We start from the raw sequence: 20,986 nt of genomic DNA on the forward strand, positions 1-20,986 counted from the left end.
ATCTGCGGTTCCTTGTGTCTCTAACAATGTTTAACCTCCATTGCTTCTGTCCTCCTGCCAGTCAAGCTCTCCTATTCTTCCCTCTATCTCTGCCACAGATTTATTGGTAATACACCACAAACTCTGAGTCTGAAGAAGCTTGAAGTTCAAAATTTCTTTGAAAGTGGCATCACAGGTAGATTTCAGAACATTGGGCCTTCATCGGTCAGATAAATTATTATAGAAGTTGGGAGGTCGTGTTGCAGTTGCACAAGATGTTAATGAGGTCTCAATTGTATGAGTATTGTGTTCAGTTTTAGGCACCATGTTCCAGGAAAGATGTTGTCAAGCTAGAAAGGATGCAGAGAATATTTACCAGGATGTTGCCAGGACTCGAGGGCCTGAGCAAAAGGGAGAGGTTGAGCAGGCTAGGATTCTATTCCATGGAGCGCAGGAGGATGATCTTATAGAGGTGTAAAAAATCATGAGAGGAATAGATCGGGTAGATGCAGTGACTCTTGCCCAAAGTAGGGGAATAGAGACAACATAGTTTTAAGGTGAGTGAGGAAAGATGTAATAGGAACCTGAAGGGTAATGTTTTTACACACAAGATGATGGGTATATGGAACAATCTGCCAGAGAAAGTAGTTGAGGCAGGTATTATTGCAGTGTTTAAGAAACATTTAGACGGGTACATGGATAGGATAGGTTGAGAGGGATATGGGCCAAACGCAGGTATGTGGGATTAGTGTAGATGAGACCTTGGTCGGCATGGGCAAGTTGGGCTGAAGGGCCTGTTTCCATGCTCTGTGACTCTATGACTCTGTGCTGTTAATGTTGTGTGGCGTTCAAGAGCCTAATAACCTGATAATGGTGTTCAAGTGTATAACAGTATAACAGAGCTTTATTTGTCATTCGGTACCGAGGTGCCGAACGAAACTACATAGCAGTCATACAAAAAAAGAACACAAGACACATAACCCCAACACAAACGTCCATCACAGTGATTCCAAACACCCCCTCACTGTGATGGAGGCAACAAAACTTCCACTCTCTTCCCCACGCCCACGGACAGACAGCTCGTCCCCGACCGACCCGCACAGTCCCCGCAAGGGGATGGAAGTCCCCGCGGCCGAGTCGCACCGGGTGCTGAAACGTCTCGCGACCAAGCCTTGCGCAGCTAAGTCCCGTGGCCGAGCCGCACCGGGCGATGTTAAGTCCCGCGGCCGAGCCGCACCAGCGATGAAAAGTCCCGCGGCCGAGCTGCACCGGGCGATGTTAGGCCCCGCAGCCGAGCTGCACCGGGCACTGTTAAGTCCAGCGGCCGAGCCACACCGGGCGATGAAAAGTCCCGCAGCCGAGCCGCACCGGGCACTGTTAAGTCCAGCGGCCAAGCCGCACCGGGCGATGTAAAGTCCAGCGGCCGAGCCGCACCGGGCGATGTTAGGCCCCGCGGCCGAGCCGCACCCCGCGCCGTGAGGAAGAGAAAAGTTTCCCCCACCCACACCACCACCCCCCACACATACACAACCAAAAAAAATACAAAAACCATCCCAACACCGACACACAACAAAAAAAAAGTGCACAATAGGGATCATCATCCTGTAGACCCATAGTGTTGAAAGAGTCTGAAGAAGGGTCTGTGACCCATAGTGTTGAAGGAGTCTGAAGAGGGGTCTTGACCCAAAGCATTGCCTATCCATGTTCTCCCCTGACGCTGCCTGACCCATTGAGTCACTACAGTACTTGGCATCTTTTTTTGTGTTTAATTACTATAAGTACCAACAAGTACATTGAAATTCTTGAAATGAAGTGTCTGGTTTCTATAAATAATGTAGTGAATATACAGGACTAAATTGAAGCAATGGGCCATTTGACAGCTAACCCATCGGTGGCAATGCACCCTGGGGAGGGGACTGAGTTATGGCGGCACAATTAGCCAACCATTGACAGAGCTGAGGATAATTAGACATGTTTCCCTGTCACGTGCCTCAGAGTTATTTGTCCAGTTATCAGGGCAGCACAGTAGTGCTGTGATTTATGCTGCTGCCTTACCGCGCAAGAGACCCAGGTTCAATCCTGACTACGGATGCTGTCTGTGCGAAGAGTTTGCCTGTTCTCCCTATGACCGTGTGGGTTTTCTCCGGTTGCTCTGGTTTCCTCCCACACTCCAAAGACATGTGGGTTTGTAGGTTTATTGACTTCTGTAAATTGTCCCCCGTGTGTAGGTTATAATTAGTGTACAGGGCGATCGCTGGTTGGTATGGACTCAGTGGGCCGAAGGGCCTGTTTCCATGCTGTAACTCTAAAGTAAACTAAACATGTAGCTAATACCGGAAAAACCAGGTATCATCCTTGTAATCCTTTACTGCACCCCGACAGTCTCCACATCCTTCCTATATTGGGGCAACCAGAAGTGGCCAAACGCGGCCTAACCAAGTTCTTATTGATCTGCATCCTGACTTCCTGAATCTTATATTCAATGCCCCAATGAAGACGGGCATACCTTGTCTAGTTTACTCTATGGTCTCTGAACGGTTCTTCCATAAGGTAAGGTACTGTCGGATTCACCTCAACCCCATTGCGGATATTGGACTTTGTCTATGGAACTGTTGCGCTACAATGCTGAGAACTATATTCTGCACTCTGTATCTTCTCCTTTGATCTACCAATAGTACTTGACTTGTACTTCTGTATTGTGTTGTCTGATCTGTTTGGATAGCTTGCAACACAATGCTTTTCACTGTACCTCGGTACACCTGACAATAATTGACCTAAAGCTAAACCTTATGTGCAAAAGGATACAAAGTGCTGGTCAGGCAGCATCTCTGGAGAACATGAATAGGTGACGTTTTGGGTCGAGACCTTTCTTCAGAACCTTGTGTGGCCACTTTCAGGGAGCTATGAACCTGGACGACAAGATCCCTCTGCACATCAATGCTGTTCAAGGTCTTGCCATCAACCATATACCTTCCCCTTACGTTCAACCACCCAAAGCGCAAAAAAACTCTTTAACTCTACAATTCAAGGCACAGTCATTTATGATGGAGTGGTTAAAGTCAGAGATGGCCACAAAACTAGAATTGGATGAATGGAGAGACTCACAGGGGAAGGCCGTGGAAGAAGGATTAGAAAACAGGAGTGAGAATTAAAAAAAATAATGTATAGTTCACAACAGGGAAAAATAGCCACATTTTTTTTAACTTTGGGAAAAACGTATCTTGAATAAATTACTTTTGTGGGGTCAGACCTCATTTTGATGCTACATTTCTTTTGCATGTTTCGCAAAAGAGTTGTTGGCTGTGAATTGAGATTAGTGTGTGTAACATCTAGTGTGTTCACATCAAACTCATCAAGTCCACTTCTTACTTTAACAGAGTCGCTCGAATGTTTAAAATTAATGATTTTATGTCAGTGGAAAGTGCAACCGGAGGAGTTTGCAACCAAAATGCCTTTGTGGATTGATGTTCCCTGATCGGAGCTTCAAACCTTTAATCTTGTGTTACCCCAACGTCACGCACTGTCATCCACTGTGGGGAAAATTAATTAATTAAGTTTGCAGTTTACTTTGGTTTAGTTTATTGAATAAACTAAACCAAAGTAAACTGCAAACTTAATTAATTAAACTTTATTGTCACGTGTACCGATATACAATGAGAATTCCTGCATGGGTTTTCTCCGAGTGATCTAGCTTCCTCCCACATCCCAATGATGTGCTGCTTTGTAGGTTAATTGGCTTCTGTAAATTGCCCCTAGTGGGCAGTGAGAGGAGGCAAAAGCGGGATAACAAAGAACGAGTGTGAACGGGTGATCACCGGCTGGCCTGGACTCAGTGGGCCGAAGGGACTGTTTCCATGCTGTATCTCTGAACTAAACCTTTGTGTTGGCCTTGCATCGATATCACCTATGAGTAATAGGTCATTTATTTTACCCCTTTCACATTGCCAATGGCCCCAGTTTCCATTGCAAAACAGTGGCAAAGTCTTTAGCTAAATTAGACATTGACAGCTTTGAACTTGCTATCTTCCAAAGAGAATTGTACTCTCTGCATAACTCAGACTAGTAACTCATAATAATATTTCATGAAGCTCTTTGCCCTGTCTGGCAGCGATCATTTTTCTCCTCTGCGGCTAATGGATTTCTAATGTGAATTAAAGTTCTACAGAGATATATCTCCAGCTACTTAGGTATTTATGATTCCTCATAAAAAGAATTCTTGGGAAGTCACAATTTATTCTCCTTTCATTACAGCTTTGATCTTGTGAGAGTTTTTATGATTACTGGTGAGAAACTGGGATAACAGGAAGGGGAAAGCTTTTGAGTTTATTGCCATAACTTCATCCAAGAGTCTAAATGCAAAATGCTCAGCGGGTCAGACAGCATCTCCGGAGAAAAGGAATGAATAGGTGACATTTCAGGTTGAGGCCCTTCTTCGGACTGAGATTCAGGGGAGAGGGAAACTGGAGGAATTAAAAGATTCAAACAAATCTGAGCTGGCACCAATGTTCTGAACCGTTTCATATCACTGGTTTCCCTCTCCCCTCACTCTCAGTCTGAAGAACAGTCTCGACCCGAAACATCACCTATTCCTTTCATCCAGAGATGCTGCCTGACCCACTGAGTTACTCCAGCATTTTGTGTCTATGTTCGGCATAAACCAGCATCTGCGGTTCCTTCCTGCACATTCATCCAGGTGTCTGTTTGACTGTGGGCTACCTGTCAGGTGTTGCTGGAGAAACAAGGAACAGCAAATGCTGGTTTGCAAAAGAAAACACAAAAGTGCTGGAGTAACTCAGCGGGTTAGGCAGCATCTCTGGGGGTCATGGACAGGTGACGTTTCGAAACAGAACCTTTCTGCAGACTGATTGGAGATTTGGGTTGCAGATTGTTCAGTCTGAAGAAGGACCCGACCGGAAACGTCTCCAGAGATGTAACTTGACCCGTTAAGTTACTCCAGCACTTTATGTCCATTTCTTTAAACTAGTATCTGCAATTTTTTGTTTCCTCATCCAAGGGCAAGCTGGCACTAAATTATTTAATATCTAAAAGATAATTTCTTCACCTAAGTTTGGTCAAAGGTTTGATTGATTGAAAGATACTGACTGGAAATAAGCTCTTTGTCCCACCGAGTCCACACCGACCATCGATCACCATCGTAACTAAAATATTTTTTTAAGAACAAAACTCATTCACACATGGGGCAGTACAATGGTGCAGCGGTAGAGTTGCTGCCTTACAGCATCAGGGAGCCGTGTTTGATCCTGACTACAAGTGCTGCCTGTGCGGAGTTTATACGTTCTCCCTGTGTCCGCATGGGTTTTCTCCTGGTGCTCTGGTTTCCTCCCACACTCCAAAGATGTACTAATTTGTAGGTTAACTGGCTTTGGTAAAAATATTGTCAATTGTGTCTAGTGTGTAGGATAATGTGGACTCGGTGGGCTGAAGGACCTGTTTCCGTGCTGTATGTTTTTAAGACACTATCTATGAAAGTTCTTTGATTATAGAACATAGTACACTACAGCACAGGAATGGGCCCTTCAGCCCACAATGTTTGTGCTGGACATAATGCCAAGTTAAACTGAGCTCATCTGCCTGTACATGATCCAAATCCCTCTATTCCCTACACTCCAAATGCGGCCTAACCAGAGTCCGACAGAGCTGTATCTTGACTTCCTTACTCTTTTATTTAATGCCCCTTATTCAGCCTTCACAAATTACCAGAGCCTTGGATCAATGCCAGTTAGTTCCCAGAGAGGCCAATTATCCTGCAGACAATTTAGTTGTGTTATAGTTGTGCCGTTATGTGACAGTTGTGCACACCCCATTTGGAATCATGTGTTCAGTGTCGGTCACCCTGCTATAGGATGGGTATCGTTAAGCTGGGAGGAGTGCAAAGATATATGAGGATGTTGTCAGGACTCAAGGGCCTGAGCTAAAGGGAGTGTTTAATTTAGTTTAGTTTATTGTCACGTGTGCCGAGCGAGGTACAGTGAAAAGCTTTTGTTGCATGCTGTCCAGTCAGCGAAAAAACTATACATGATTAAAAAAAAGGTTTAGAGGGAGGTGCCAAATGTGGGCAAATGGGGCCAGGTTAGATGGGGCATTTTGGTTGGCATGGACCAGTTGGGCCAAAGAACCTGTTCCATGCTGTATGACTCTATGATTCTATGACTTTTTGCCAACGTGTCTCTAAGATGGAAAAATAGTGGAAAGATTTCAATATGTCAACTGTATTGCAACAAGGTTACTGGTGTACAGAAGCCCAGAACATTGCTGCAGAAAGTTGACAACATAATGGCACAGTGGGTAGAGCTGCTGCCTCACAGCGCCAGAGACCTGGGTTCGATCCTGACCTCGGGTGTTGTCTCCGTGGAGTTTGCGGATTCTCCCTGTGATCGCATGGGTTTTCTCCAGGTGCTCTGGTTTCCTCCCATGCACTGAAGACGTGTGGTTTGTAGGTTATTGGTGTTCTATACAATTGCCCCTAGTGTGTAGGAAGTGGATGAGAAAATGGAATAACATAGAACTAGTGTGAACAGGTGATCGATGGTTGGCGTGAACTCGGTGGGCCGAAGGGCCTGTTTCCTTGCTGTACCTCTAAACTAAACTAATGTAAACCCGGTAATCTTTGGCAAATGTCTTTAGACTTTGGAGATACAGCATTTTCCACTCTTTGGCCCACCGGGACCGCGCCAACCTGTGATCACCCCGTATACCATTTCTAACCTACGCAATAAGAACAATTTATAATTTATAGAAGCCAATTATCCTACAAAACCTGAACATCTTTGGAGTGTGGGAGGAAGCTGGAGCACCCAGAGAAAACGCACATGGTGACAGGGAGAATGTACAAACTCCGTACAGATAGCACTAGTGGTCAGGATCGAACCTGAGTCTCTGGCGATGTAAGGCGGCAACTCTACCACAGCGCCACCGTGCCGCCATGTCTTTAAAGTGAGTCGCTAATGTAGCTTCCTGAATATTATCGGGAGCAGTTTAGGTGGTTGAGAAGGAATTAAATACCTACAGACAACGTGCATTCAGTGAGTAGATGAAATATCCAGTCACAATCTGCATGGACGTTTTGCTAATGCAAGTGCTTCACACTATTGGGGATTAGAATTTGCTTTCCGACACCTGACATAATTGGAGAGCTGAAATTGTTAACTCTGTATATTTGTATTGTCAATGGTGTTCTGAATGATTTATGAACTATCAGAATTTAATTTAACTGTTGTTCATTGGTGATTACAAACAAGTCTAGCTCCCCCACCCATCCGGCCAAATGAGATCCATCTTGACAGATTAAGATTTTCCATTTATGGCCTCTGATGATTAATTGACATTCTTAAATGCACAGAGGAAAGATTGTTTGCAAATGAGACCCTTGTAGAATACATAATTCATTTGGCGCATAAACTGTAAGCCTTCTGGGTATTAAACATGAAAGTAGTTATTAACTTTAGATTGATTTTTACTAGACTACTAGTTTTAGGTCACTTTTATAATTATTAGACTAATGTATTAATTTCTGGGCTAAAAGAAGTTCAAAGGTTTCAAAGGTTTTTTATTGTCACATGTGCCAATTAAGGTACAGTAATATGCAATTGACCATGCAGCCATACCAAAAAAAAAGCAACAAGACACACAACTACATAAAAGTTAATATAAACATCCACCACAGCGGATTCCCCACATTCCTCACTGTGATGGAAGGCAAAAAAGTCCAATCTTCAACCTCTTTATTCGGGGCAGTCGAACCATCTGTCGGGGCGATCGAAGCTCCCGCAGCCAGCGGTCGAAGCCTCCGCGTCAGGTCGATCGAAACTCCCACGTCGGGGCAGTCGAAACTCCCGCGGCTTGGAGTTCCAAAAGTCAGTCTCTAACTAGAGACGGTGAGCTCCGTGATGTTAATTCCGCAAGCACCCACGTTTGTAGCTCTGATGTCGAACCCTGGCAAAGGGATCACGAGCTCCCCAATGGTAAGTCCACAGACGCCCACGGTTGCAATGGGAGGTGAGATTGATAAGTGGTCTCGACCCGAAACGTCACCCATTCCTTCTCTCCCGAGATGCTGCCTGACCTGCTGAGTTACTCCAGCATTTTGTGAATAAATTGAGATTGATAAGGATGAGTCTGTGTTCATATGCTTAGAAGTGATCCCAGTAAATTATACAAGATCTTGAGAAGACTATGCAGGGTCAATAGAGAGTAAACGGCCGTTTTAACGGACCCCTTTATAATGGATTTTGGTTATAGTGGACGGACTTACTAATGGCTGGTGACGCCACCTTTGGCTTGCACCCCCTCCAGGCCGGACCTGCTGCCATCACCCCCGGCCCTCACTGCCCTCCCCGGCCACTTCCAGGCCGTGCCTATCTCCGCCACCACCGACCCTTGCCTGCACTCTGGCCGCCCATGGGCCGCGACCATTGACTCTGGCGATCCTCACCTCTCTACCGGCCACCAGCAGACCATCAACTCACCTGGGTTCTTGGTCCAGTTCCAGACCGAGAGTCTGACGAAACGTCTCGCCCCGAAACGCCACGTAACCACGTTGTCCAGAGATGCTGCCTGACCCGCTGAGTTACTCCAGCACTTTGTGTATTAACCAGCAACTGCAGTTCTGTGTTTCTACCACTTACACAATGATAATCCCTTGCTCAGTTATAGAGGACACATTCCAAACACGTACGGCTTTGTCGATTAATAGGCCTGAGGAAATTGTCCCTGGTGTGTAGGATAGTGTTAGTGTCTGGAATGACCGCTAGTCGGCGTGGACTGGGCCAAAAGGCCTGTTTTCACGCTGTACTAAAGTAAAGTAAAATGAATGCAACCAAAATTCTGGACCTCATTAACTTGAGGAGTTGCATAAGGTCACTATGATACCAAACAAGTCGTCAAAGAATGTAACTGATTAACGTGCTGCCAGGGGTGGTGGTGGAGCCAGATATAACGGTGGCGTGGAAGAGGCTTTTAGATAGGCAGATGGATATGCAAGGAATGGTGCGATGTGAATCATGTGCAAGCAGATAAGAGTAGGAGAAACAAGGAACTGCAGATGCTGGATTACACAAAAGGACACAGTGCTGGAGTAACTCAGCAGGTCAGGCAGCATCTCTGCAGAACATGAAAGGTGACATTTTGGATCGGGACCCTTTAGGCTGATCTGAAGTCTGACGAAGGGCCCGACCCGAAACAATACCAGTTCTTGTGCTGTACTGTTCTATGATCTATTCTCTTTCTCTTGCTTCCTCTCTCTCACCCTCTATCCCTGTCTGTCACACACTCTCTCCCCCCCTCTCTCTCTCTCTCTCTCTCTCTCTCCCCCTCCCTCCCTTCTCTCACTTTCTCTCTTTCCCTCCCTCCTCCCTCTCTCTCTCTCCCTCCCTCCCTCCCTCCTCTCTCTCTCTCTTGCACTCTCTCTCTCTCTCGCTCTCTCTCTCTCCCTCCCTCCCTCCCTCCCTCCCTCCCTCCCTCCCTCCCTCCTCTCTCTTGCACTCTCTCTCTCCCTCCCTTCTCTCTCTCTCTTGCTCTCTCTCTCTCTCTTGCTCTCTCTCTCCCTCCCTCTCCCTCCCTCTAAGCTCCATGGTCCCAGCCACCACACACAGTTGCAGCTCACTGCGCCCTTGGCAGACGGTCGAATGGAGTGGTTGGGAATAGAGTTGGCGATGGCAAATGACACATCCACATGTCCAGACATCCTAACCATTTTGTTCAATTACTTTAATGAACTAAGTCGATTGATTTAATTTTTATGGTGCAACGCGCAGTAACTGTTAAAACTGGGGATCTAATTTCATTAAATGTACATTTGTATTCATTATTCCAATACTATTTGAGAAATGGCAGATGATTGCGGGCATTTGGATTTTATTTGTTAGTCATTGGCGTCCTCTGGTCGTAACTGTCCCAAGATACTCATCAGCAGGTAATAGGAGCAGGAGTCAGTTCCACTGCAAGGCAGCATTCTGTGTCTGTGTTCGGTGAAACCAGCATCCGCAGTTCCTTCCTGCACATTTTGCCTGCTCCATTGCACAATCTCCTCGTAATGGCTACTTTAAGAAGTTCTCCTCCTCTCTCCAATGGGAGTTCTGCAACACCTCTGTCCCCGCACGCCACCTCTACTTTCATCCTGACCCAAAACGTCACCTACGCTTCATCTCAAAAGATGATGCAGCCTGACCTGCTGAATTACTCCAGCATTTTATTTAGTTTAGTTGGCTCAGTGGATCTTTACTTTACAGGTACAGCATTGAAACAAGCCCTTCGGCCCACCAAATCTGCGCCAGCCAGCTAACACCCATGCACTAGTTCTATCCTACACACTAGAGACAGTTTACAATTTTACCAAAGCCAATTAACCAACAAACCTGTACGTCTTTGGACTGTGGGAGGAAACACATGAGCATCCGGAGAAAACCCACGTGGTAGCAGGGAGAATGTGCAAATTCCGTGCAGACGGCACTTGTCGTCAGGACCAAACCTGGGTCTCCGACGCTGTAAGTCAGCAACTCTACCACTGTGCCAGCAGTGCCAGCGCTGTAAGTCAGCAACTCTACCACTGTGCCAGCAGTGCCAGCGCTGTAAGTCAGCAACTCTACCACTGTGCCAGCAGTGCCAGCGCTGTAAGTCAGCAACTCTACTACCATGCCGCCCCTACTTTCTGCCTATCTTCAGTAAAAGTTAAAACTGACTGACACTAACAACAGCCAGACAGTGGTCTTCGTCCTACATTGTTTTAGGACTCACTTTGTAAACACTCAGAAGAATAGATCGGGTAGACGCACAGAGTCTTTTGCCCAGAGTACGGCAATGGTGAAACCAAAGGACATAGGTTTGAGGTGAGGGGAAGAAAGATTTCATAGGAACCTGAGGGGCAACTTTTTTACACAAAGGGCAGTGGGTGTAGAGAACTAGCTACCGGAGGAGGTAGTTGAACCAGGTACTATTGCAAAGTTGAAAAAAACATTTAGACAGGTACATGGATAGGACAGATTTAGAGGGATATGGGCTAAACACAGGCAGGTGGAACTAGTGTAGATGGGACATGTTGGCCGGTGTGGGCAAGTTAGACCGAAGGGCTTGTTTCCACGCTGTTTGACTCTGATTCTATGGCAGCGTCCCAAGTAGTTTGGCTTGCAAGATACTTACTACACATTACAAGTTAAAGTGGCTCAATGGCAATGATGTTAATGACAGTCATCAGCATCAACAGGAAAACATTTTGCAGCAATATGAACATCTGCCAGCCCATTACTCCCCCAGCAACATTCATCATTTTACCATTTGAAAACAAAATGCCCTAAATTGGCACAAGATGACATCTATCAATTGAACTTGAAGGAGCAGAAAATCACACGGACCCTATGAATCTAGCTGTCATCTACCACTCGCTGTCCAAACAACTCATAAATACATAGTTGTACAGCCTGGAAACAGGCCCTTTGGCCCAACCTGCCCACACACTGACCAACATGCCTCATCTACACTCGTCCCACCTGCCTGGGTTTCACCCATATTCCACTAAACCTATCCTATCCATGTACCTGTCTAATTGCTTTTTAATCATTGCAATAGTCCCTGCCTCAACAACCTTCTCCACCCGCTCGTTCCATACACCCACCACTCTTTGTGTGAAAAAGTTATCCCTCAAATTCCTATTAAATCTTTCCCCCTTCACAAACTCGCTGCAATCCATCATTCTTCCACTCTTGCACTTAAGTATAACTTTGCCTCTATATAGTAAGTGTAGGAAGGAACTGCAGATGCCAGTTTATACCGAAGATACACATAAACTGCTGGAGTAACTAAATGGGTCAGGCAGCTTCTCTGGAGAAAAAGGATGGCCGATGTTTCGGGTCGAACGTTTCAGGCTGCAGAAGAGTTCTGACTTGAAACGTCATCCATTCTTTTTCTCCAGAGATGCTGCCTGACCCGTTGAGTTGCTCCAGCACTTTGTGTCTGTCTGATGTGGAGTAAGACGTTTATAGTCACAGAGTCCTACAGCATAGATACAGGTCCTTCAGTGTAACCCACTATTCTTATACACTTGTACCTAAGTATGATTGTGCCTATGCACAGTAAGGTTTCTAGAGAGTCACAAAGCACGGAATCAGGCCCTTTAGTCCAACTTTCCCATGCCAACCAACATACCCCATCTGCATCAGTCCCACCTGCCCAAGTTTGGGCCACTCCCCTCAAACCTTTCCTATCCATGCACCTGTCCAAATCTCTTTAAAGTGTTCATAATTCATAGGAGCAGAATTCGGCCATTCAGCCCATCGAGTGTACTCTACACGAACATTGTTTTATTGAACTATAGATAGATAGATTCATAGAACTGGACAGCACAAGAACAGGCCCTTTGGCCCGCAATGTCTGTGCTGAACATGACGCCAAGACGAACTCTTACCTACCTGCACATAATCCTTATCCCTCTATTCCTTGCGTATCCAAATGCCAACGCGAAAGCGTCTTATGCCCCAACAACCAACCCTCGCAGTGCATTCCCGACACCCACCACCGTCCATGAGCAATCTTCCCTGAACATCCCCTTTAAACTTTGCCCCTTTCACTGTAACGCCATGCCCTCGGGTCTTTGATTTTCCCTCCCTGGGTAAAAAGGCTCTGACTGACCATCCTATTTATGGCTCCCATCATTTTATATGCCTCTCTCAGGTCTCCCCTTAGGTATTAGTTATAAGGAGAGGCTAAGAGGATGAAGATAAACAGTTCAGAGCAGGATTAGGTAAGGGAATTATAGTCATTTAATTAGGTCCCCACTCCATCCCTCACCTTCTGCCAGGCTTTGTCCTGCCCACCTACTTCCCCAGCTTTCTTCCCCCTCCCCCACAAACAGTCTGAAGAAGGGTCCCAACCCGAAACGTCACCTATCCATGTTCCCCAGAGATGCTGCCTGACCCGCTGAGCTACTCCAGCACTTTGTTTGATAAAGTTTTGAGATGCTGTTCCCACAAACAGGAGAGCCGTTGGCACAGAGGGGCAGCACAGTGGCGCAGCAGTAGAGTTGCTGCCTTACAACGCCAGAGACACGGGTTCGATCCTGACCTTGGGTGCTGTCTGTATGGTGTTCGTACGTTCCCCCTGTGACCGTGTGTGTTTTCCCTGGGGCTCCGGTCTCCTCCCATGATCCAAAGACGTGCGGGTTTGTAGGTTAATTGGCTTTGGTAAAATAAATTGTAAATTGTCCCTAGTGTGTGGGAAAGTACTAGTGTATGGAGTGATCACTGGTTGGCATGGACTTGGTGGGCCGAAGGGCCTGTTTCTACACTGTATCTCTAAAGTCTCAGGTAAGATCTAAAGCTGGGAACCAGAGGACATTGATTTAACATAAGTAACAACAGATACATTGGAGGGATGAAAATAATTTGTTTCCGTGCAGTTAATCACCGTGAACGGCACCTAAATGAAATGACTATAATTCCCTTACCCACTCTTGCTCTGATCTCTCTATCTTCAACCCGCTGAATTGTTCAAACCAATCTCAATGTCTGCTGCAAGAGCAAAAACTCATCTTCCAACTTGGCACCCTGCAGGCCTCAGGAACAAGATAGATTAGTTTATTGTCATGTACATCAGGCAATCAAATTTCTTGCTTGCATGAAGCATGCAGAGTAAATATGTTACAAGGTAATGATAGATACAATAATAAATACAGTGACGAATGAAGACCAACTGAATGGTGCAAGACTGGAGGGCAATCTAAAGTAATGCAGAAAATTATCAAGTACAACCATGCAATGACTGAAAGATTAAGTGGCAGCAACTCTGGGAAGGGGGTGTGAAATAGGTGACTGGTTCAGCAGTCTGATTGCAGTAAGACCATAAGACCATAAGACATGGGAGCAGAATTAGCCCAATTAAGCCCATCAAGTCTACTTCCCCATTCGATCATGGCTAATCTATGTTTCCCTTCAAACCCATTCTCCTGCCTTCTCCCCGTAACCTTCGACACCCTTACTGAACATAGGTTTCAACCTCACTTTGGCCCAACTTGCCCACACCAAACAATATTGGCCGGTGTGGGCAAGTTGGGCTGAAGGGCCTGTTTCCACACGGTATCACTCTATGATTCAAACCAAGATTCTATCAATCTCTGCCTTAAAATACACAATGACTTGGCTTCCGCCGCTGTCTGTGGCAATAAATTCCACAGATTCACCATCTTCTGGCCAAATAAATTCCTCCTTCTGAAGGTACATCCATTTTATTCTGAAACTGTGCCTTCTTTGTCCTCCACTCTCCCATTACTGGAAACATCCTTTCCATATCCACTCTATCCAGCCGTTTCATTATCCAGGAGGTTTCAATGAGATCTCCCCTCATCCTTCTAAACTCCAGCGAGTACAGACCCAGAGACTTCAAACAGTTGTGGAAAAGCTGTTCTTCTCCGGATATCAGTTTTCAAGTTCCTGTATCTTCTCCCAGAAGGTAGAAGGGAGAAAAGGGAATGTCCAGGGTGGCGGGCATCCTTGATGATACCTCCAACCTTCCAGATGCAATGCACCATGCAGATGGACTGGATGGAAGGAAGTGAGGTGCCTGTGATGGACTGGGCTGTGCTCACCACTCTCTGCAGGTTCAGGCTGTCAAGAGCAGAGCAGTTGCCATAACTGGGCTGAGCTGCCTCCCGTCAGAATACTTGCATCACAGCTTGGTTTGAGCTCTGCCCAAGACTGCAGGAAATTGCAGAGAGTCGTTGATGTAGCCCAGTCCATCACACAGACCAGGCTCCCCACCATTGACCACCTACACTTCATGCTGTCTCAGGAAAGTAGCCAACATAATCAAAGACTTGTCCCACCCCCGGTCATTCCTTCCTCTCCGCGCTCCTGTCTGGCAGAAGGTACAGAAGCTTGAAAGCATGCACCACCAGACTCAGGAACAGCTTCTTCCCCTCTGTTATCAGGCTTCTGCATGGTCCCTCCGTAAGCTAGGGTACTGTCCGATCCACCTCTACCACATTGCGGACATTGGACTCTGTCTGTGGAACTGGTGCACCACAAAGCTGAGCACTATATTCTGCACTCTGTATCTTCCCCTTTGCTCTACCTATTGTATTTGAGTTTGGCTTGTTCGTATTTATGTATTGTACATCTGATCTGATTGGATAGGATGCAAAACAAAGCCTATCACTGTACCTCGGTGCACGTGACAATAATAAACTTAAAACTAAACATAAAGAGTTCTTGTGGACATGACAAACTTTCTCAGTTGCCTCAGAAGGTAAATGTGCTGATGGGTTGCCTTGAACATCTCATCAATGTGGAGGGACAAGGTTAGGTTGCTGTTGAGATAGAACAAGGTCATGTGGACTAGAACAAGATGGAGCTGGAGAGTCGTTCCATTTTATGCAATGCTCCTCTTAAAATAGTCAAAAAAATCCTTTAATATTATTGCAATTTATCACCTCTCTGTTCCAGCACTGATAAAGTCATTTAAATCCAGCACTGAAATTCTCTAAACAATCAGGGCAGCACAATGGAATAACTGGTAGAGCTGCTGTCCCACACCGCCAGAGACCGCGTGGGTTTCCTCCGGGTGCTCCGGTTTCCTCCCACTAGGGACAATTAACCTACAAACCCGCATATCTTTGGGACGTGGGTGGAAACCGGAGCACCCGGAGAAAAACCGAAGCGTGGGTGGAAACCGAAGCACCTGGAGAAAACCCACGCGGTCACATGGAGAACGTACAAACTCCATACAGACAGCACCCGTAGTCAGGATCAAACCCGGGTCTCTGGCGCTGTAAGGCAGCAACTCTACGGCTGCGCCACCATGCCGCCCTTATTTAAATATTCAATATGAGGCATCATACTGTGTTTAATGCACCGTGGGTGTACGTATAACTTCACCGCTCCTCTCTTTGTCTCTCTAGATGATGACTTCTTTGGAGAACTTCCCGAATTCTTCCCATCTGACCCTCCGGAGCCCCTGCCGCACTTCCTGAATGAGCCCCGGGATGCATACATCGTGAAGAACAAGCCGGTCAACTTGTACTGCAAAGCAAGCCCCGCTACTCAGATTTACTTCAAGTGTAACAGTGAGTGGGTGCATCAGAAGGAACACACCACCGATGAGTATGTGGATGACACTACAGGTGGGTCATGACTGTCGTATCATTGCCAGCCATTCTTGTGCCGTTGGTGTTTCCCATCCATGAATAGAACACCATTTCCATTTCTATAGCATCTGGTCTAGGCTGGTCTAGGACACAGCCCAGACCATCGCAAAAACCAACCTCCGTTCCCTTGACTCCATCTGCACTTCACACTGCCTCAGCAAGGCCACAAACATAATCAAGGACAAGTCTCATCCCGGTCACTCCCTCTTCTCCCCTCTCCTATCAGGCAAGAGGTACAGAAGTGTGAAAACGCACACCTCCAGATTCAGGGACAGTTTAATCGCAGCTTATATCAGGCAACTTAACCATCCTATCAACAACTAGAGAGTGGTCCTGAGCTACTATCTACCTCATTGGGGACCCTCAGACTGTCTTTAATCAGACTTTACTGAACCTTATGTTGCACTAAGCGTTATGTTGCACTGGGCGGCACGGTAGCGCAGCGGTAGAGTTGCTGCTTTACAGCGAATGCAGCGCCGGAGACTCAGGTTCGATCCTGACTACGGGTGCTGCACTGTAAGGAGTTTGTACGTTCTCCCCGTGACCTGCGTGGGTTTTCTCCGAGATCTTCGGTTTCCTCCCACACTCCAAAGACGTACAGGTATGTAGGTTAATTGGCTGGGTAAATGTAAAAAATTGTCCCTAGTGGGTGTAGGATAGTGTTAATGTACGGGGATTGCTGGGCGGCACGGACTTGGAGGGCCGAAAAGGCCTGTTTCCGGCTGTATATATATGATATGATATGTACACTGTGGATAGCTCTATTAAGGAACTCGAGTGAATCAGTATGTCTGGCCGAGGGAAAGGAGGCAAAGGTCTGGGCAAAGGCGGAGCAAAGCGGCACCGAAAAGTGCTTCGCGATAACATCCAGGGCATCACCAAGCCAGCCATCCGCCGCCTGGCTCGGCGTGGCGGGGTCAAGCGGATCTCGGGTCTGATCTACGAGGAGACCCGCGGGGTGCTGAAGGTTTTCCTGGAGAATGTGATCAGGGACGCGGTCACCTACACCGAGCACGCCAAGCGCAAGACGGTCACTGCCATGGATGTGGTGTACGCTCTGAAACGCCAGGGCCGCACTCTCTACGGGTTCGGCGGATAAATAACATGTGTTGTCTTTCCGCTGACTGGTTCGCACGCAACAAAGGCTTTTCACTGTACCCTGGTACACATTACAATAAACTAAACTAATTAACTAACTAACTAGGACCAGAGGGTGCAGCCTCAGAATAAAAGGACATACCTTTAGAAAGGAGATGAGGAGGAATTTCCTTAGCCAAAAGGTGGTGAATCTATGAAATTCATTGCCATAGATAGCTGTGGAAACCAAGTCATTGTGTATTATTAAAGCAGAGATTGATGGTTCTTGTAAAATCAAAGAACTGCAGCTGCTGGTTTACAATATAGCAAAGATAGACTCAAACCTGTGGAGTAACTGAACGGGTCAAGCAGCATCTCTGGAGAAAAAGGATGGGTAACATTTTGGGTTGGGACCTTTTCTCCATCAATGCTGACTGACCCACTGAATTACTCCAGCAATTTGTGTCTATCTTTGATAGGTTCTTGATTCTTCTTCTTATCGTGTCCACAACATGCTAGATATTGTGTTTCAGCCAAAATTGAACTGAACACAACTCTTAGCAATATCATTGTTCTCTGTGAGGTCCTCAGCTTTGCATTTGTGTTCCAATAGAGGACAGCTCAATAGGTGCGCCATAGTTTGCAGTTCAGTGCCACATATGCAGATGACGTCTTCAGTGCCTATATAACCCCACTACTAGCGAGTCGCTTTACAACGACCAGGGCCAGCTCTCAGTCTGTTGAGGCATTTCCATTCAGCTCAGCTTGATTCGGCACCAGGTGGAAGTTCTTCTTTGGCACTTATGGACATGGATGTCATTGATGGGTTGATTGGCTAGGCTCTTCCCATTATGCAACTCTAGTACCTTCAGCTTCAGCATTTGGTTCAACGTTGAGAAAGCTTTTCCTGGACTTTAGCCGACTCTTTGCGGGTTCATGGCCAAATAGGGGATGTCGTACATCTGCGGTCTGGCAAAGGCGTTCTCTACTGCTTGCTGCACTGCGACGAATCTCTGATAGCGCTATACCAGATTGTATGTATAGGCTATCAGTTGACATTGGTCTAACACATCCAGTGATAAGGCAGCAGGTTGTGTTGATGGCTGGATCAATCTTCTTAGCATGGGCTGATCTTTCCCATACTGGGCATGCATACTCTGCTGTTCAGTAGCAAAGGGCCAAGGCAGTTGATCGTAGAGTGTCAGGAATTGCACCCCATCTTGTTCCAGTAAGTTTGCTGACAATGTTGTTTCTTGCACAGACTTTAGCTTTTGTCTTCTCAACTTGAGTCTTGAAGGAGAGGCAACGATCTAAGGTGACTCCTGGATATACTGGGTGATCGCAGTTTTCAAGAGGGGTACCAGACCAGGAGACGTTCAGTCGCGTTTGGCTTCTCGGTTGTGCAGATGGAATGCACACACCTGTGTCTTTGATGGATTTGCACGGATGTGGTTCGCTTCGTTGTGAGGTGTTAGTTTGTTGAGGGCATTTGAGAGTCCTTCTTGATTAGTGAGGGGAGAAGCCATGAGAATGGGGTTAAGAGAGAAAAATAGATTCGCGGCACGGTGGCGCAGCGGTAGAGTTGCTGCCTTACAGCGAATGCAGCGCCGGAGACTCAGATTCGATCCTGACTACGGGCGCCGTCTGTACGGAGTTTGTACGTTCTCCCCGTGACCTGCGTGGGTTTTCTCCGAGATCTTCGGTTTCCTCCCACACTCCAAAGACGTACAGGTTTGTAGGTTAATTGGCTGGGCAAATGTAAAAATTGTCCCTAGTGGGTGTAGGATAGTGTTAGTGTGCGGGGAACGCTGGGCGGCGCGGACCTGGTGGGCCGAAGGGCCTGTTTCTGCGCTGTATCTCTAAATCTAAAAAAATTTAAAAATCTAAATGATCGAATAGTGCAGCACACTCGATGGGCAGAATGGCCTTTTTCTGCTCCTATGTTTTATGATCTTATTCATTTAGTTTAGTTCAGAGAAGCAGCATGGAAACAGGCCCTTCGGCTCGCCAAGACCACACCGACCAGCGATCACCCCGTGCACTAGTTCTATCTATCCTACACAATAGAGGCAATTTACAGAAGCCAATTACCTACAAACCTAAACATCTCTGGAGTGTGGGAGGAAACCGGAGCATATGGAGAAAACACACGTGGTCACAGGGAGAACGTACAAACTCCATACGGATATCACCCGGATCGAACCAGGGTCTCTAGCGCTGTGAGGCAACGACTCTACTGTTGTGCCGCCCATGATCATCATTATGATCATCATTCATTGTGCAAAATACTGCAGGAACTCAACAGGTCAGGAAGCATCTGAGGAATGAATGGATCGGCAACTTTTCAGTTTGGGATCGTTCTTCAGACATATTCTCTCCACAGATGCTGCCTCACCCTCTGAGTTCCTCCCAGCACTTTGTGTTTTGCTCAAGATTCTAGCATCTGCAGTTCCTTGTGTCCGCATCTTTCATTGTTTCAGACCCTCCAAGACACATCACAGGCAAGGAAAGAGAGATTCCCGACCAATCAGTTAACATAGTGACATCAACCATACCCTCCACAAATACCCTCCACAGTCTGAAAAAGGGTCTCGACCCGAAACGTCACCCATTCCTTCTCTCCAGAGATGCTGCCTGTCCTGCTGAGTTGCTCCAGCATTTTGTGTCTATCTTCGATTTAAACCAGCATCTGCAGTTCTTTTCGACACATGCCCCCTATAGATGTTGCCTGACCTGGGAAGTTACTCCAGCACTCTCACCCTATCTATTCCCCTCACGTTTATCTAGACCTCCATAAGATTTCCTCTCAGTCTTCAAAGAATAAAGTCCTAGCCTGCCCAACCTCTCCCTGCAGCTCAGACTCTTGAGTCCTGGCAACATCATCGGAAATCTTTCTGCACCCTTTGTAGCTTAATGGCATCTTTCCCAGAGCAAAGCGATCAAAACTGAACACAATGCTCCCAAGTGTGGCCTCACCAACGTCTTGTACAGCTACGGCCACACCAATGTCTTGTGCAACAATAACATGGGGGTTTGATGTGGGAAAAAAGTTCACATTATGGAAAAGGTTTTCTGGGAATGTAACCTCCCTGTAACATGGGCATTCACTGTCGATAGCCACCTGTTCATCCGTTGGTCACAAGGACCTGCAGAGGCTGGTCTTCAAGAATAAGACACAAAGTGCTGGAGTATATAGAAAGGAACTGCAGATGCTGGTTTATACTGAAAAAAACACAAATGCTGAACTCAACAGGTCAGGCAGCATCTGTGGAGAAAAAGAATAGGTGACATTTTGAGTCTGAACTGTTCTTCAGTCCATCTTCCGTGCTGGAGTAATTCAGCGGGCAGCAGCACCTCCGGACAACTTGGATAGGTGACATTTTGGATTGGAAGGCTTCTTCAGACTGATGACGGGTCCCGACCAGAAACATCACATGGAACAGAGAATGTAAAATGGCACAGGCCCACAATGTTTGTGCCAAGTTAAACTGATCTCATCTGCCTGTAAATGATCCGTATACCTCCATTCCCTGCACTTCCACATGCCGAACTAAAAGCCTCTTTGAGCACCTGTATCGTATCTGCCTCCACCACCACCCCTGGCAATGCGTTCCAGGCCCTTACCACCCTTTGTGGAAAAAAACCCTGCCCTGCGCCTCCATTAAACTTACAGCCTCTCCCCTTAAACCTATGCCTTCTAGTGTTGGCCATTTCCACCCTGGTGGAGGAAGATTCTGACTGTCTACCCAATATATGCCTCTAAGTCTATTTTGTAAACCGCTA

The 20,986-nt window shown here is 46.6% G+C and overlaps 2 protein-coding genes across 5 annotated transcripts in view; both read left to right on the plus strand.

Moving 5' to 3' along the window:
* LOC144595568 (netrin receptor UNC5C-like) overlaps nt 1-20,986 on the plus strand; it is a 240,377-nt gene that overhangs the window by 150,344 nt on the left and 69,047 nt on the right. For all 4 annotated transcript variants that reach the window (XM_078403130.1, XM_078403145.1, XM_078403137.1 and 1 more), the window contains exon 2: nt 15,881-16,102. In XM_078403130.1, the coding sequence (XP_078259256.1) occupies nt 15,881-16,102 (222 nt within the window). The remainder of the gene's footprint in view (nt 1-15,880; nt 16,103-20,986) is intronic.
* On the plus strand, nt 16,914-17,225 carry LOC144600109 (histone H4). Its single transcript, XM_078411533.1, has one exon. The coding sequence runs from the start codon at nt 16,914-16,916 to the stop codon at nt 17,223-17,225; it is 312 nt and encodes a 103-aa protein (XP_078267659.1).

Source organism: Rhinoraja longicauda, chromosome 1, assembly GCF_053455715.1.
Source record: "Rhinoraja longicauda isolate Sanriku21f chromosome 1, sRhiLon1.1, whole genome shotgun sequence".
In the NCBI taxonomy this organism is placed as follows: domain Eukaryota; kingdom Metazoa; phylum Chordata; class Chondrichthyes; order Rajiformes; family Arhynchobatidae; genus Rhinoraja; species Rhinoraja longicauda.